The sequence below is a fragment of the Pseudophryne corroboree genome, chromosome 5 (genome assembly GCF_028390025.1).
Source record: "Pseudophryne corroboree isolate aPseCor3 chromosome 5, aPseCor3.hap2, whole genome shotgun sequence".
In the NCBI taxonomy this organism is placed as follows: domain Eukaryota; kingdom Metazoa; phylum Chordata; class Amphibia; order Anura; family Myobatrachidae; genus Pseudophryne; species Pseudophryne corroboree.
In genome coordinates, this window is record NC_086448.1 from 731,504,371 (window position 1) to 731,522,006 (window position 17,636).

The window sequence follows — 17,636 nt, forward strand, 5'->3', positions numbered from 1 at the left end:
TTACGGAGTCCCCAGCATCCACTAGGACGTTAGAGAAAGTAAAGTTGGTATCTTCAAGGTAGAATGTCCATTAATATGTCTTATCTCCTATATAATAGCCCAGCTCTGTGACTTTGTGCCTGTGTGTATAACGCATCTCTCATTGGGTTAGTGGCAGGTCTATCACACCCAGTCCACAGCTGATTGGGCGAGAAACTCCCTCCCACACAGGTTACATCCAATGGGAGGCTCTGCCCTTTGCATGCTGTGTTTTCACAGAGCAGGATTAGCAATGGGACTGATGGAGTTGCAGCTCCAGCCCCACACCCCAAAATAGGCCCCCTGCATCTGCAGCATCATACCCTCCAACAATGTATACATAAACATTGATACACATTCGGAAAGGGGGCGTGGCCACGGGTACAGCTATGTGGCCACGCCCCTTTTCCTATACTTTCATTGGAAGCTTGGAGAGTCAATAATCAGTACAGACCATAAAACAAAGGGACTGTACCTGCCACATAGGTGCAGCTGGAGGGTCTGACCAGGGCCGGCTCCGGGGCTTGTGGCGCCCCGGGCGGCTTTAGGGGGCGTGGCTTTGTACAGGGGGCGTGGTCATTTACGCCCCCTGTACAGCTGAATTGATGTGCGGTGCGCGATGACGTCATCGCGCACCGCACAGCAAAGGTCCTCTCCACGAAGGGAAACTAGACGCGTAGCGTCTAGTTCCCTTCGTGGAGAGGACCTTTGCTGTGCGTTGCGCGATGACGTCATCGCGCACCGCACAGTAAAGGACCTCTCCAGGAAGGGAAACTAGACGCGTACGCGTCTAGTTTCCCTTCCCAGCAGTAGCGGCCGGGGGCAGCGGGCAGCAGGGGGCACACACCAGTAGCGGATCTTGCCCTGGTGCGGAGCCCTCCGGAAGGCGGCGCCCCGGGCAAAAGTACTGCTTGCCCGTGGCAAGATCCGCTACTGGGTCTGACACTGCATCTGCCGCAAGTCTCTGCGCTGCAGATAGGGGAAAAAAAACCTTTTACTGCAGCGTCCTATGTCCTGCTGCCAGTCAGCCTGCCCCCTCCAGCATCAACAATCCCCACTCCCTAGCCACAGCGCAGGTGGAACAAAAGCTGCTGCGGCCACCGGCATAGATGTGTATGAAAGCGGCATAGATGTGTATGAAAGCGGCATAGATGTGTATGAAAGCGGCGCAGCGGAAGGCTTTCATAGCCCTCCCAGCACCGCATACTCTCTGTGCCCCGGAGCCTCCTCTGCGTGTGATGTCACAGAAGTGCCTCCCCGCCACAGCCGCGCCCAGATCCCCAGAGGCCCTGACTCTGCAACACAGCACCTGGGCTGCCGGCCTGGGAGCCCCGAGATGGCTAATGTAACAGATAGAGTGTGTGATATCACGGAGGGTAATGTCTGGATGGTGAATCAATGTAAAAGGTGACAGTGCTGTGCAGTGCAGTGGGTGTGCAGTCTGGCCCGGTGCTAGGGTGTTCGGTGCCCCACTGCAAACTATAAATTGGCAACCTCACATACTTTACAAACGAACAGCGCAGATAATACCCCCTGTAGTAGAGACACACATGTAACGCCCCCTGTACCAGAGACGCTTACACATGTAACACCCCCCTGTACCAGTGACCATACACAAGTAACACCCCCTGTAGCAGTGACGCTTACACACGTAACGTCCCCTGTACCAGTGCCGCTTATACACGTAACGCCCCCTGTACCAGTGATGCTTACACATGTAATGCCCTCTGTACCAGTGATGCTTACACACATAACGCCCCCTGTACCAGTGACGCTTACACACATAACGCCCCCCTGTACCAGTGACGTGTACACACGTAACGCCCCCCTGTACCAGTGACGCGTACACACGTAACGCCCCCCTGTACCAGTGATGCTTACACACGTAACGCCCCCTGTAGCAGTGACGCTTACACACGTATCGGCCTCTGTACCAGTGCCGCTTAGACACGTAACACCCTCTGTACCAGTGACACTTAGACACGTAATGCCCCTGTATCTGTGCCGCTTAGACACATAACGCCCCCTGTACCAGTGATGCTTACACATGTAACGCCCCCCTGTAACAGTGATGCTTACACAAGTAACGCCCCCTGTACCAGTGACGCTTACACACGTAACGCCCCCCCTGTACCAGTGATGCTTACACACGTAACGCCCCCCTGTACCAGTGACGCTTACACACGTAACGCCCCCTGTACCAGTGACGCTTACACACGTAACGCCCCCCTATACCAGTGACGCTTACACACGTAATGCCCCCTGTAGCAGTGACGCTTACACACGTAACGCCCCCCTATACCAGTGACGCTTACACACGTAACGCCCCCCTATACCAGTGACGCTTACACACGTAACGCCCCCCCTGTAACAGTTACGCTTACACACGTAACGCCCCCTGTAGCAGTGACGCTTACACACATAACGCCCCCTGTACCAGTGACGTGTACACACGTAACGCCCCCCTGTACCAGTGACGCGTACACACGTAACGCCCCCCTGTACCAGTGACGCTTACAAGCGTAACGCTGCCTGTAGCAGTGACACTTACACACGTAACGCCCCCTATACCAGTGACGCTTACACACGTAACGCCCCCCTGTAACAGTGACGCTTACACACGTAACGCCCCCCTGTACCAGTGACGCTTACACACGTAACGCCCCCTGTAGCAGTGACGCTTACACACGTAACGCCCCCCTGTAGCAGTGACGCTTACACGCATAACGCCCCCTGTAGCAGTGACGCTTACACATGTAACACCCCCGTAGCAGTGACGCTTACACACGTAACGCCCTCTCTACCAGTGCCGCTTAGACACGTAATGCCCTCTGTACCAGTGACGCTTAGACACGTAACGCCGCCTGTACCAGTGATGCTTACACACGTAACGCCCCCCGTACCAGTGATGCTTACACACGTAACGCCCCCCGTACCAGTGATGCGTACACACGTAACGCCCCCTAAACTACAGCTCCCAGCAGCCCTTAGCGCCGAAGCATTCCGCCCCTTAGGGCTGCTGGGAGCTGTAGTTTATTGAGTGCATCTTCCCTGTAATGCAGCGCGTTGGGATACCGGCGCTAACAATAGTGACTGGCTGCTGTGCGAGTCTCTGGGAGAGCCACTGCCAAAGGGAGGACAGCAGCTTACTTGCTGACAGGAGGAGAAGCAGGATAAGCATTACCCTCCCCTCCCTCACTCACAGTACCTTCAGGCCCCATCCGTGGCACCCTCACACCCCCCCTCCAGCACCCCCGGTAGCTCCGGACCCCCCTCCCCCACCCGCAGCAACCCCGCACCCGCCCCTCCCCCCGCACCACCGCATTCACCCTACCCCATTGCACGCCCTTTGTCCGTGCAATATTTAACCACTCACACAATTATGATTGGAGGTAATACTCCATATAATAAAAATACTGCATGCCACAAGGGTGTGCAAGGGTTAAGGGGGCGTAGCCCCTTACGATGGTGTGAAGAGCACCCTTTAGGGTGCGATGAATCACCTAGTACATAATATATAACCTGTTGTCTATTGGCTGCTAAGGATGAATAAAGGAACGATATGTCTAGAGGCTGAATTCGGAGGCGATTTCCCTTGAACTCTCCCGGGAGCTTCCCGGGAGTGGTTCCATATGATTACAAACAATTTGGTACATTTTGCATGCAATATATTTTATGCGATCCCAGCCATGCCTGCGGGAGCCGACATATCACGAGTGCAGCACTAGCGATCTGGAGGATCCGATCTGACGCTCACGGGGCCGCGCATCGGATCAGATCGGATCAGATACACAGCCAAAATGCCCGATTTCACCCAATATATCGGCCCGAATTGGGCTGAAGTCGGGCATTATCGTTCTAGTGTATGGGGCCCTTAAGACTCGTCTGACTTAACAATTTGTGTGTTCCCTTTAAGTCATTTGTAAACCAAGTAAGAGCCTCGTGATACATGTCGCTCTTGAGATTCTTGCTCCAGAGACCAGAAATAGCTTGTATGCATAAATAATATACTTTATCCTGGACCTCTCCATCATTTCTATTGTCTTTGTGTCATTTGTAGAGCAAATGAAATAACAAGCTGTCAGCTCTGTGAAATGACATATAGTTATACTGGCGGCGTCTGAATTTGACCTTTTATGATAACATATTAGCATTAACTGGGCCTTATGTCAAACATGTATTGTACTCCTAAAATACTCTCTAAGCAGCTAAAAGGTTATTGCTCAATAACGTAGGGTTCAAGTTGATTTCATTTTTGCAGACATTTTAACTATTAAATGCATTAATATTAACATTCACCAGAACTTATATCTACCAATAAATAGGACTTACATGTTGCCATTTCCATCGTAAACCCATTTAGTGCTCCCAATTCCTTCATAGACGGAGGCCCAGTAATAAATGCATGCATTAAGATGAAGAATAAACAGGAGGTAACCAGTTGTTCGAATCACCCTGCAAAAGAACATAATATAATGCTAAGTGGATGGATATATATATATATATATATATATATATATGTTCTATGTTTATTTCCCAGGTATAAATAGAGGCTCAATCAAATAAAGTGTATTAAACATTTGGACTATGAATGTGGTCAGTTACCTTATCCATTCAGATGTACATTAGTTGTAGTAGTGGCAAATGAAAGGATTACCAGCCATGGCGGGTTCTTTAAGTGAGGAACTGTTCCTTTTATCAAAGAGCTAAGATGTTGGACATATTGCATGGCGCAGCAGTATATACCTTCAGTTATTTCTGCATTAGTGTATGGTAGAACCTGTGGCCCGCTGCGTGGTGAGCACAGCAAGCCTGCAAGGGGCTTTGATGCACTCGCCTAAACACCGGTCACCCATACCAAACCCGTCTACAGCAGTGGTGTCTCCAGAGGTGGGTCTGCAGCACAGTCCAAAAATCAAATAGGGGAGCCACACCTATTGCTAGTGAGTCAGTTTGAAATGGCAGTTGGTGGCAGTTGGCGTGGCTCATAGTTTATCTCCCCTATTTGAATTTTGGACAGGGCTGCAGCTGCCACTGGTGTCCAGTATATAAGCAGTTATTTTATATATCTCCTATGTTGCTGAGGGATTTGAATGGTTGTAATAGCCCATAACAGCAGTATAAATCTTTTTCAGGGAAAATAGATCTATGACCAGGGGTGTCAAGAAGGGTGTGGGGAACATTAGAGCCAGGCCACACCCCTCCAGCTGCGTGCCACCATGACAGTTTATATGTAAGTGGCAATAAGGTGTGGCCAAGCCCTCACCTGGAGGTACCTTCATTACAAGCACCTATGATGGGCCTGTAAATTCATTTGAGCAGCTACCATTCTGTTTATCACTGTTCTGAGAGACATATAGGGATCAGTAGTTGGAGGGTATGCTGATCCTTGTAGTGCCACACTGGAGGATTTTGGGTTGTCTCCATATAAGTTAGCTCTCAATTCAGAAATATATAAACATATGACCTGAAGTAATCTGCTTATAGTTATATCATATGGTGTAGGACCACTAGAGCAAAGTCGCCTTGCCAAGAATGGTGGCTTATCATAAGTTTACGAATGTATGTAACTGAGATCTCTGCATTTTTATTATCATGCAGGATGTAAATCTCTCTTGCTGGCCTATCCAGTGTGCTGGGGAATTTATAAATTTTTCTCATCAGGAAACTAACACTGCTGATTTTTATTCCATTTTGGAAATTATACTTCACAGCTTGTACCTCACCTGTAAATATATGCTCTCTTGAGGACAGATTCTAGTCGATCATTAAATTCAAAGAATGTTCTATACTGAGAAACAATAAGAAATGAAACAATTAGACCCACGCAAATAATAACACAGCACAGACGTAATAAAAAAACTGGGACAAATTCACAATTCTTAATATATTTGAGAACAAATCATTGCACATTTAAATATATATCAATACATGCATGCATTGTTTAGTATCTGAAAACAGCATGCATTAAGGGCTGATTTAAAAAGCTGTAGAAAACATTGCCCAACAACACAAATGGCACTTTGCTGTGTGACTTTGCACAAAGGAACCAGTTTATCCAAGTTCGTGAATGGCTTAGAGCAGCGGTTCCCAAACTTTTTGAAATCACGGCACTCTAGAGTATCAGAATCTTTTTCACAGCAACCCTAGGCCATAAGTTTCTTTATAAGAAATTTAGAAAAAAATATGAAATTAAGTAAATTGTGTTTGTATGTCATTCTTAGGTTCAATTGTGCGGTGAGGGACAAGATTCACTTCTGTTTGTCCACATATTTTACGAATGGCAGCCACCAGCACTGTTTTTGTCTGGTACATTGACCATGAATAATCTGAATTGGTCCTGGACTACCAACTCGGAGCACAACCGTTATAGCGCAATTATGAACTCCATTAATAGGAGGGGTTAAGCAAATTGAGGAGTACTATACATTGATGAAGTCTGGAGAGCGCTACTGTGTAATCTCCATGATGATCCTATGGGGAGGCATCAAACCCATTACCAAAATGGCCACCCTCTTTACTTCTGTGCATGCGCAGCACTATCTTGTCACTGTATTAGAGCGCCACAGTGAATGTGTTCCACATAGCTCAGTGAGACCCTGCAAAATACTACATACCACACACTATTAATTACTTGTATCCTGTACAGAAAATCATCAGCTGGTGGTCTGTATGCTCTGCTGAAGCTCCACTCCATGCTGAGTGTCTGTTACATACATACAGTTACTGTGAGTATGGCTGTGCATTACATTACTGTTAAGTAAACCACTCCTTGCTCTGCAATAACATTGGCAATGGTACACATATGTTTCAATTTATATTGTTATGTATTGAAGTGAAAGCCAGGCAGGGGCCGCGGGCGTATAACATACTAGAAGCCCAGAGCAGAGATAGTTGTTCATGCCCCCCCTCCGCTCACATTCGCAACCAACACCGTGTCCCAGCAGCACCCACACACACTCTCTTCAGGGGCACTGAGATGGAGTAGGGTACTAATCACCCAGGCTTGTTAGAGAGTCCCGACATGGGTCACTTGCTAAGCAGGGAGGAGCAGGTCTGGAGAGGTGCGCTCCCCGCTCTGTTACTCTGCTGCTGTCCATTGTTGCTGCTGGCTGCCGCTGCGCTTGTCTAACTGTACAGCAGGCAGCACCACCGCCAGTGTGAACTGGCATACACGGCTCTTCAGTCTGCAGTCACTCCCTCTCCACTCCTCCCCACTGCACCTGTCAAGGCATATTGAAGAACGCTGCAGCCAGACAGCCACTGGGCACTAAGACATCATCTTCCGCGCATGCGCGTCACGGTTGCAACCCAGGAAAACAGCAATGGCTGCTGGCCAGGTTAGTGGATAATGGGGTCAGAGGGGGTGGGGAGAAAAGTAATGTGGGGGCTGGTAAACTGGATTAAGGGGGTAAGGGCACAGGGGGAATGTGCATTGTCTTTCTGTGCATGACCCACTCTCTTACTGTCCCATGTATATGACCCACAGTCACCCTTTGTATATCCCTCTGTCATCTTGTGTATGTCCCTCTGTGTAATGTGTATAAGTAGTATTACTGTGTGGCAAAACGTGTATATGGGGTATTACTGTGTAGTGTAACATGTATAAGGGGCACTACTGTGTGGCATAAAGTGTATAAAGGGCACTACTGTGTAATGTATCATGTATAAGGGGCACTACTGTGTGGTATAATGCATATAAGGGGTACTACTGTGTAGTGTAACGTGAATCAGGGGCTCTACATTCTGTGTAATGTGAATAAGGTTGTGAAATGAGGATACTAGTGTATGTCCATGCCGCTTCATTGTGAGACCACAACCATTTTTTGCTGTCCTTTTGTAAAGTATGGGAGGAAAGGCGCATATAGTTTGCAGGGGAGCGCCGAACACCCTAGCACTGGCCCTGGTTGTGGTTAATAATTGGAACCTCATGCACCTTCATTCTTGAGCTTTACTGACAAAAAGGCAACATAAAATACTGAAACCCCTGATTACAGTCCATAAATAGCACCAGTGGTCATAAAGGAAGGGATGGCACAGATATAGCCTTACTAAAATAATGATAGCTATCTTACAAATTACATAGGATGAATTATACTATCCCAACATTATATACTATATGAGTTTTAATATTATATATACTGTAACTTGCTATACTCTGTAAATACATGTAAATAGGTTGACAACTCACTCCTTAAAGACAACAGTACTCATATTCTGAACATTTTGAACATGGATTATAAGCATTACCTTTAGCATACGGTTTACTCTTAAGACTGGTGTGAATCCAAAGACTACGTACAGGAGATCAAATGGAACCACAGATGCTATGTCAAGCTGTGAAACAACACCACACAGTTTACAGTTCCAATTAAACAAAACAGATGACAATTATGTTGATTTTTTTTTTGATGTTCACACTTGGAGCCAGAAAAACTTAACATGACCATTTAAATTATGCTGACATGTACAGTATTACTGTTTTCTCTAAATCATCATCATCATCATCATCATCATCATCAACAGAAAGATTTCACCAAAAAGCAGTGTAGCTTTTGGTTCATCTCTCGGAACCAACACCTATATATATACAGTGCATCCGGAAAGTATTCACAGTGCTTCACTTTTTCCACATTTTGTTATGTTACAGCCTTATTCTAAAATGGAATAAATTATTTTTTTCCCCTCAAAATTCTACACACAATGGGGTCATTCCGAGTTGATCGCTCGCTAGCAGTTCTTAGCAGCCATGCAAACGCTATGCCGCTGCCCACTGGGAGTGTAGTTTAGCTTAGCAGAAGTGCGAACGAATGGATCGCAGAGCGCCAGCAAAAAAATTTTGTGCAGTTTCAGAGAAGCTCAAAACCTACTCAGCGCTTGCGATCACTTCAGACCATTCAGTTCCGGATTTGACGTCACAAACCCACCCTGCGTTCGCCCAGCCACGCCTGTGTTTTCCCTGGCACGCCTGCGTTTTTTCGAACACTTCCTGAAAACGGTCAGTTGACACCCAGAAATGCCCACTTCATGTCAATCACTCTGCGGCAGCCAGTGCAACTGAAATGCTTCGCTAGACCCTGTGTGAAAATACATCGTTTGTTGTACCCGTACGTCACGGGTGCGCATTGCACCGCAAATGCATGCGCAGAGCTGCCATTTTTTAGCCTGATCGCTGCGAACAAATGCAGCTAGCAATCAACTCGGAATGACCCCCATTACCCCATAATGACAACGTGAAAAAGAATTTTTGAGATTTTTGCAAATGTATTAAAAATAAAAAACTAAGAAATCGCATGTACATAAGTATTCACAGCCTTTGCCATGAAGCTCAAAATTGAGCTCAGGATCCTGTTTCCACTGATCATCCTTGAAATGTTCCTACAGCTTAATTGGAGCCTACCTGTGGTAAATTCAGTGGATTGGTCACACCTGTCTATATAAGGTCTCACACTTGACACTGCATGTCTGAGCACAGACCAAACATGAAGTCAAAGGAATTGTCTGTAGTCCTCCGAGACAGGATTGTCTCGAGGCATAAATCTGGGGAAGGGTACAGCAAAATATCTGCTGCTTTGAAGGTCCCAATGAGCACAGTGGCCTCCATCATCCATAAATGGAAGACGTTCGGAACCACCAGGACTCTTGCTAGAGCTGGCCGGCCGTCTAAACTGAGCGATCAGGGGAGAAGGGCCCTAGTCAGGGAGGTGACCAAGAACCCGATGGTCACTCTGTCAGAGCTACAGCATTCCTCTGTGGAGAGAAGAGAACCTTCCAGAAGGACAACCATCTCTGCAGCAATCCACCAATCAAGTCTGGTGCTGTAATTGTTATATTCATGATTTTATAAACATGTATTAAAAGTTAATTTTTAACTATGTAGTAAATTAATAATTTTATAAGTGTGCCCCAGAAAAGGCATTGTAGTCCCCTTTTTATTTTTTTGCATTCTTCTGCGAAAAAACCTTTTTGCACATATTCCATATATTGAATGCTGCTATATAATAGATATACCTATTGGTATATTATAGTGCATGGGTATATAATCTCTCCTTTTATATGATTTTTGCACACAGATGTAACCTGGCTGTTTCGCTCTCAATCTCAAACAATCCTATCCTCACAATTCAAATATTTCTTATACTGCTATGTAGATCCTCTATTGATCCTGGGGTATATTCTTTGAATTCTATTTTCTGAGTTTATGTTATAACCGCCCAGCACCTCTATCTATACACATTTCGTTGTGTCAAGTAAACCACTTTGTCTAGACTAGTGTCACCTACATATATCTTACTTTTATAAGTGTATTTATTAACCTTTGTGCTTGTTGAACTTTCACCAGGCGGCTTTAGTAGTCCGCTTCCTGGTGTTCATACAGCGGCTATTCGTAAGCTGCTCGTACCCGCTGTTACGGGTCCGACCACGTGTGACCACCCCGGGACAGTGTACTTGGTGCGGCTAGTTGGTTCACCGGTGCCCTCACCACCTTAGCCTCCACCAATTTAAGCCATCTCCCGGTGTGGTCAATATCACAATTTTACATTTAATAGTAAAGTGGCAATCAGACATAGAACATTACAGCGGTAGTCTCAGCATAGCAGTCTCTGAAACGTCATATGCATACGTATGTTTCACAGAGGCTGCTTCGTCAGGGCAATTTATTTTTAAACGCTTTTTTTATTTTCTATACACTCTGTAAACTTTTAAATATTTCATAATGGCTGAATAAATAATTATTATATTAAAATTGCTAATAATAAAAGGTAAATTTTAAAATATCAATTGTAAGGTTCCTAGTGCACCCAGAAAACAGCTTGTTTCTGTGTGTTTGTGTACTGCCATATAAGTCCAGTGATACCGCCGTATAAGTCCACTGGTACTGCCGTATAAGTCCACTGGTACTGCCATATAAGTACAGTGGTACTGCCGTATAAGTCCACTGATACTGCCGTATAAGTCCAGTGGTACTGCCGTATAAGTCCAGTGGTACTGCCATATAAGTCCAGTCCAGTGGTACTGCCATATAAGTCCAGTCCAGTGGTACTGCCGTATTAGTCCAGTGGTGCAGCCGTTTAAGTTCAGGGGTACTGCCATATAAGTCCACTGGTGCTGTCCTGTGCTTTATATTATTTACTCCAAATAAACGGGTTATTAATATTTGATCCAAATAATTTTTAGAGGGTTTGACCTGTGTGGTTTAGGGGTATGCTCTTCTGTGCCGCATATTTAATATAACTCCGTTATTATTTTTACAGGCTTTGCCATGTGTGTGTGGTTTAGGGGTACACTCTCCTGTGCCACCAATATTGTGTGTGTATTACACCTGGCAAATTCCAGCACGTCCCATGTTTTGCATATACAATTAATTTGGTGGTGCAGAATTTTTTGAGAAATGACAGGAGCGTGCAGGAGATGCTGTCGGTGGCCCGAAAATTGCGGACCACTTTCGACATTCAGCCACTGTGTGCCACTCCTAGATGGGCCAGTTGTTTGTGCTGCACACTTGTGTCGCTTAGCTTAGCCACCCAGCGACCTTGGTGCACCTCTTTTTTTCTTTGCATCGTGTGCTGTTTGGGGCCTATTTTTTAAATCTGCCATCCTGTCTGTAACTGCAGTTCCACTCCTAGATGGGCCAGGTGTTTGTGCCGCACACTTGTGTCGCTTAGCTTAGTCATACAGCTACCTCATTGCACCTCTTCTACTTCTTTGCATGATGTGCTGTTTGGGGCCCAGTTTTTGAAAAGTGCCATCCTGTCTGACACTGTGTGCCACTCCTAGATGGGCCAGTTGTTTGTGCCGCACACTTGTGTCGCTTAGCTTAGCCATCCAGCGACCTTGGTGCACCTCTTTTTTTATTTGCATCGTGTGCTGTTTGGGGCCTATTTTTTAAATCTGCCATCCTGTCTGTAACTGCAGTTCCACTCCTAGATGGGCCAGGTGTTTGTGCCGCACACTTGTGTCGCTTAGCTTAGTCATACAGCTACCTCATTGCACCACTTTTACTTCTTTGCATGATGTGCTGTTTGGGGCCCAGTTTTTGAAAAGTGCCATCCTGTCTGACACTGTGTGCCACTCCTAGATGGGCCAGTTGTTTGTGCCGCACACTTGTGTCGCTTAGCTTAGCCATCCAGCGACCTTGGTGCACCTCTTTTTTTATTTGCATCGTGTGCTGTTTGGGGCCTATTTTTTAAATCTGCCATCCTGTTTGTAACTGCAGTTCCACTCCTAGATGGGCCAGGTGTTTGTGCCGCACACTTGTGTCACTTAGCTTAGTCATACAGCTACCTCATTGCACCTCTTTTACTTCTTTGCATGATGTGCTGTTTGGGGCCTAGTTTTTGAAAAGTGCCATCCTGTCCGCCACTGCAGTGCCACTCCTAGATGGGCCAGGTGTTTGTGCCGCACACTTGTGTCGCATAGCTTAGTCATACAGCTAACTCATTGTACCTCTTTGACTTCTTTGCATGATGTGCTGTTTTTGGCCTAGTTTTTGAAAAGTGCGATCCTGTCTGACACTGCAGTGCCACTCCTAGATGGGCCAGGTGTTTGTGCCGCTTAGCTTAGCCATCCAGCAACCTTGGTGCACCTCTTTTTTTTCTTTGCATCATGTGCTGTTTGGGGACTTGTTTTTTTAAGTGCCATCCTGACTGACACTGCAGTGCTACTCCTAGATGAGCCAGGTGTTTGTGCCGCACACTTGTGTCGCTTAGTTTAGTAATCCAGCGACCTCGGTGCAACTTTTAGGCCTAAAAACAATATTGTGAGGTGTGAGGTGTTCAGAATAGACTGGAAATGAGTGGAAATGAATGTTATTGAGGTTAATAATACCGTAGGATCAAAATTCTGTGATTTTAGCTATTTTTATGTTTTTTTCAAAAATCATCCAGATCCAAAACCAAAACACGAAAGGGTGGTTTTGGCAAAACCTATCCAGATTCAAAACACGAGCGGGGATCCAGATCCAAAACCAAAACACAAAAAGTGCCTACCGCACATCTCTAGTATCTATGCGCAACCATGGATATGCTTAAAAGCTGAAGTGTTAGGGTGCCTTGAGCACCGAGGCATGGAACCACTGCTTTAAATGTGTAGTTTAGAAATGTTACTATTTCTGTCTCACCTACTCCATATCTCCCAAATGTTCCGATTTTCGCGGGGCAGTCCCGTTTTTTTCGACTGTGCCGCTGTCCCACCCTCGGGCCGCAGTGTCCCGCAGTGGGGGTGGCAGTTGGGAGGCTCTATCTCTTGCTGCCCTGCTTAGCAGAGCAGCGGTGAATAGACACTGTGTGCATGCGCACAGCATCTATTCACAGGAGACAGAGTTAGAGGGGGCATGCCAGTAGCTCACAGAGCGCTGGGCATGCCCCCTCAGTGATGAAAACGGAAGGTGTGGCAGGCAGTCACGCCATTGCCGCGAAGCCATGCCCCCGAGAACACACCCACTTTTCGGGTGGGTGCGGCTTCGTTGCACATAAAAGTCCCTCTTTCCATATTATAAATGTTGGGAAGTATGCCTACTCTACAATAGCAAATGGAAAGTGTAAGTAAGGCATTGTAGGAAGAGTATAGATGCAACTAGTACAGTGGTCCCCAAACTTGGTCCTCAAGGCACCCTCGCAGTCCAGGTTTTAAGGATATACATGGCTGAGCACAGATGGTTAAATCAAATTGAGGTACTAATTAAGTCATCTTTGCCCAAGCATGACCCGGACTGTTATGGTGCCTTTAGGATGAGTAGGGAACCTCTGAGCTAGTGTATAGTGGCATATTTCATACATTCCTAAATTTGAAAGTACTCAATAGTATATTAATCAAATATTTTGTGAGGTTATTTGTGGTAGTTATGATTGCTAATGTTTATGATTCTATACTGTCATTCTGCAATTTGCGTCTAGACTAATGGTATTTTTTTTCTTGCTTCCCCCTAAATTGCCGCCTCTGGTTAACAAAAAGAGAACACGCTAATATTTGTTGTTTACATTTTGGAGAATGACTTACCCGGAACTTTGCAGAGTCCCAATAGTTTTTCCTTATTAGTTTTTGCTCTGTCTAATTAGAAAAGAAAGTTACTGTGCAACCAGGATAATATAAAATGAACTTGGCATATTCACTCAAAATTCAATGCAATTTACCCAGGAAAATGTGGGGTTTAAGTAGCGCAAGTCTGTGCTTTCAGTGTAATGCACATACAGTATGTGCACTGAAAAAGCTGGGTCATGCATGTGCAGCCTGGACTATGAACGGCTGACAAAGTGGCAAGAATCATATTACCACCACCTGGCAGTGGAGCTGAGCTTCACTTAGCTGCCCCGGAATAACTTTAGTGGTAGATTGTGATGATTGTAAGGATTTATTATTGTGAATTGCTGTGTTGCAGCAGTACAAAATAATCCAGCTCTACCAGTGCCATAACAAAGGGTGTGTGGACGGTGCTGTCCCCTAGGGCACAGGGGCCTGGAGGCGGCACCCTGGCTACCCCATGGCACTTGCATTTGGTTTGCCGGGTGCCTAGAAGCAGGGCTGGCAACAGGGGGGTTAAAGGCAGAGCCAGATTAAGGGAGGGCCTAGGGGGTAATACCCAGGGCCTACCAGTTTAGGGGGCCAACCGGCCAGAGCAGCTCTGCCCCAGCTCTGAAGCTGTCGTCTCAAGACACATGACCGACTGCGGCATCCCGACAGTGAGAGTCCTGACACTGGATGGGGGTAAGTATTTTACCCCTCTCCCTTTCCCTACTCTAACCCAGCTAGGGCTAACCCTATGGGGGTGTCAACACAACCAAAAAAGTGGAACGGCTCCCAAGCGTTGTTCTATGTGTACACAGATCTCTTAGTTTATAAATTACTTAGTTTGTTTATACGAATGGATCTATAAAACAGAATAAGGAATTTATATGCTGCTCAACTGTCTTCTTTAATTTGAGGATATATACATTTGAAGTAAGTCAGAAAGAAATTTGTGTACACATAGAACAGCGCTTGGGAGCCATTCCACTTTTTTGGTTGTGTTGATTGTGTCAAGGAGTGGTGCTCTTGGGATCAATGCCCGAGCTGTAGTTTGAGCGCAAGTCACTATTATCCACTTTTCCTATGGGGGTATTGGCTATGGCTAACTTCCCGGGGATGTCGGCTACGGCTACCCCTCCCCCAGTGCCTAACCTTAGCCTTTCCCAGTGCCTAACCCTAACCTTCCCCCACGGGTCCAAACTCTAACCCCCACCCCGATACTCACCTTCGGGATGCCGGTCTCCTGAGGGCTGTCGGGAATCCGGCGTCGGTCACAAACGCATCCCATACAGACTAATCCTAGGACACAAGTGTGTATAAAGCTGTCTGAACATGGACACTCAATAGCAGGTGCAATGTTGCTAATAGAAATCCAGTCATGAATGAGCCCCAGAGACAGTTTGCAGAAAACACTACATAATAGGAGAGGCAGATGTTGAAATTGAAGCTGGAAAGAGCCAACATTATACTTACAATTATGTCACCTCCTTTTACAAATTGTAGACGTGACTGAAACATGAAAATATCCAAAAGATAGCAAACATCACATGTGTAGTCAATGATCATCCAGTACAAGATGTTGTCCGAGCCTTGATATGGAAACACACATCGGAGGGGAATGAACCAGAGGTTCCAATTGAATGACAAAGCAACAAGAAGCAGCCAAAACAGATAGAAGGGATCTAGATAAATGACATTATTTACATGTAGATTAGTGTTATGAATGATATAAACAATTGTGAAATATGACATTATCTATGTCACTATCTGACAACGCCATCAAAGACATGAACCCCTAGAATGTTAGGGACCAGTAGCGGATCTTGCCACGGGCAAGCAGGATTTTTGCCCGGGGCGCCGCCTTCCGGAGGGCGCCGCACCAGGGCAAGATCCGCTGCTGCTGTGTGCCCCCCGCTGCCGCTGGCCGCTGCCCCCCGCTGCCGCTGGGAAGGTAAACTAGACGCGTACGCGTCTAGTTTCCATTCGTGGAGAGGTCCTTTACGGTGCGGTGCGCGATGACGTCATCACGCACCGCACAGCAAAGGTCCTCTCCACGAAGGGAACTAGACGCTATGCGTCTAGTTTCCCTTCATGGAGAGGACCTTTGCTGTGCAGTGCGCGATGACGTCATCGCGCACCGCACATCATTTCAGTCTGTACAGGGGGCGTAAATGACCACGCCCCCTGTACGAAGCCACACCCCCTAATGCCGCCCGGGGCGCCAGAAGCCCCGGAACCGGCCCTGTTAGGGACGTGCCCGATGATGTGACCTGGACGATAGTGTGCAGGCCCATTTACTTTGGCCAAATTTATGCTAACAAGCCTCTTATATGATATTTAATTGTAATATATATTTCAATTTTGAGTAGTAATGTTTGCATAGTGGACCTGCATCCTTTTTTACTATGTGTAGTACTATAAATCTCAGCAAGGTAGCACCTTTCAGTATAAGCAGCTAGGGTGCGCAGTCTATAGCCCCTCCCTCTATATAAACACCATCAAAAACAATTGCACTTCATTTAGCGGTGGATGCATCCACAAATACACCTGGCATGTGGCATATCTCTTGTGTGCTTAACCAGAAATTTCCAAACATGGTGCTCAAGGCACCCCAACAGTCCAGGTGTTAAGTATATCCAAGGCTCAGCAGAGATAGTGAAATCAAATTGACTGAGGAACTAATTATGGGGTCTATTTACTAAGCCTTGGAAGGAGATAAAGTGGATGGCGATAAAGTACCAGCCAATCAGCTCCTAACTGTCATTTTTCAAACTCAGCCTGTGACATGGTAGTTAGGAGCTGATTGGCTGGTACTTTATTTCCATCCACTTTATCTCCACCCATGGCTTAGTAAATAGACCCCTAGTCACCTGTGCATGGATAAACTGAAAACCTTGGCTGTTGGGGTGCCTTGAGGACCGCGTTTGGGAATCTCTGGCTTAACCGATGGAGCATAGATCTGAGCTGATGATGATGATCATAAGTAGTAGCCATTGCAGTGTTCATTCGTTATGCTCAGCTATTGGCTGCTTGTGCATGATGGCGCCTGTTGTCTTTAATAGAGGTGTGATGTCAGCTATAGATGGACTGTCTGTCTCAGAATAAAGTGACCCCCATATTTGTGGTACAAAGAGCCACCCAAAATGGCCAAAATATAGTTTTGTATTTCTAATATTGTACAAATCAACCTAAAAGCAGATGTGTGTATTTATAAGTGCTAGGGTAAATTAGCTGGTGCCAAGGTGTGGAGAGATCTTATTGTATGCACAACAGAAAACCTTGTAGTCTGTATGCCCGTTTCACCCCAATTGGCTTGTTCACAGGGGTCCACAATGGTGTAACCAGACTAGAGTTATTCCCGCTGTGCGCATGACGGAATCCCTCCACAACTTGGCACCTTGGAATGCACACACTATTTGGGCTCATTTTCAGGGGGATGTATCAAACCTTCTAAAGAGGACAAGTGGAGATGATGCCCATAAGAGCCAATCAGATATTAGCTATAAACTGTGTACTACAGTAGATAACGGCTAGCTAGGCAACAACTCCACTAGTCACTGTCCTCTGCAGGTTGGAAGAAATTACTTTTAATTTTTACTACTGAGTTAAACAAA

General features: G+C 46.2%; 1 protein-coding gene and 1 long non-coding RNA gene across 2 annotated transcripts in view; one reads left to right on the plus strand and one right to left on the minus strand.

Moving 5' to 3' along the window:
- Positions 1–17,636, minus strand: part of CNGB3 (cyclic nucleotide gated channel subunit beta 3) — a 346,397-nt gene that overhangs the window by 152,278 nt on the left and 176,483 nt on the right. Inside the window, exons 7-11 of the mRNA XM_063924064.1 lie at positions 15,496–15,704; positions 14,017–14,067; positions 8,269–8,355; positions 5,745–5,809; positions 4,351–4,473 (exon numbers count right to left, since the gene is read on the minus strand). Of these exons, the coding sequence (XP_063780134.1) occupies positions 4,351–4,473; positions 5,745–5,809; positions 8,269–8,355; positions 14,017–14,067; positions 15,496–15,704 (535 nt within the window). The remainder of the gene's footprint in view (positions 1–4,350; positions 4,474–5,744; positions 5,810–8,268; positions 8,356–14,016; positions 14,068–15,495; positions 15,705–17,636) is intronic.
- Positions 6,667–17,636, plus strand: part of LOC134928381 (uncharacterized) — a 39,158-nt gene continuing 28,188 nt past the window's right edge. The window contains exon 1 of the long non-coding RNA XR_010177907.1: positions 6,667–6,746. This is a non-coding gene — a long non-coding RNA (uncharacterized LOC134928381). The remainder of the gene's footprint in view (positions 6,747–17,636) is intronic.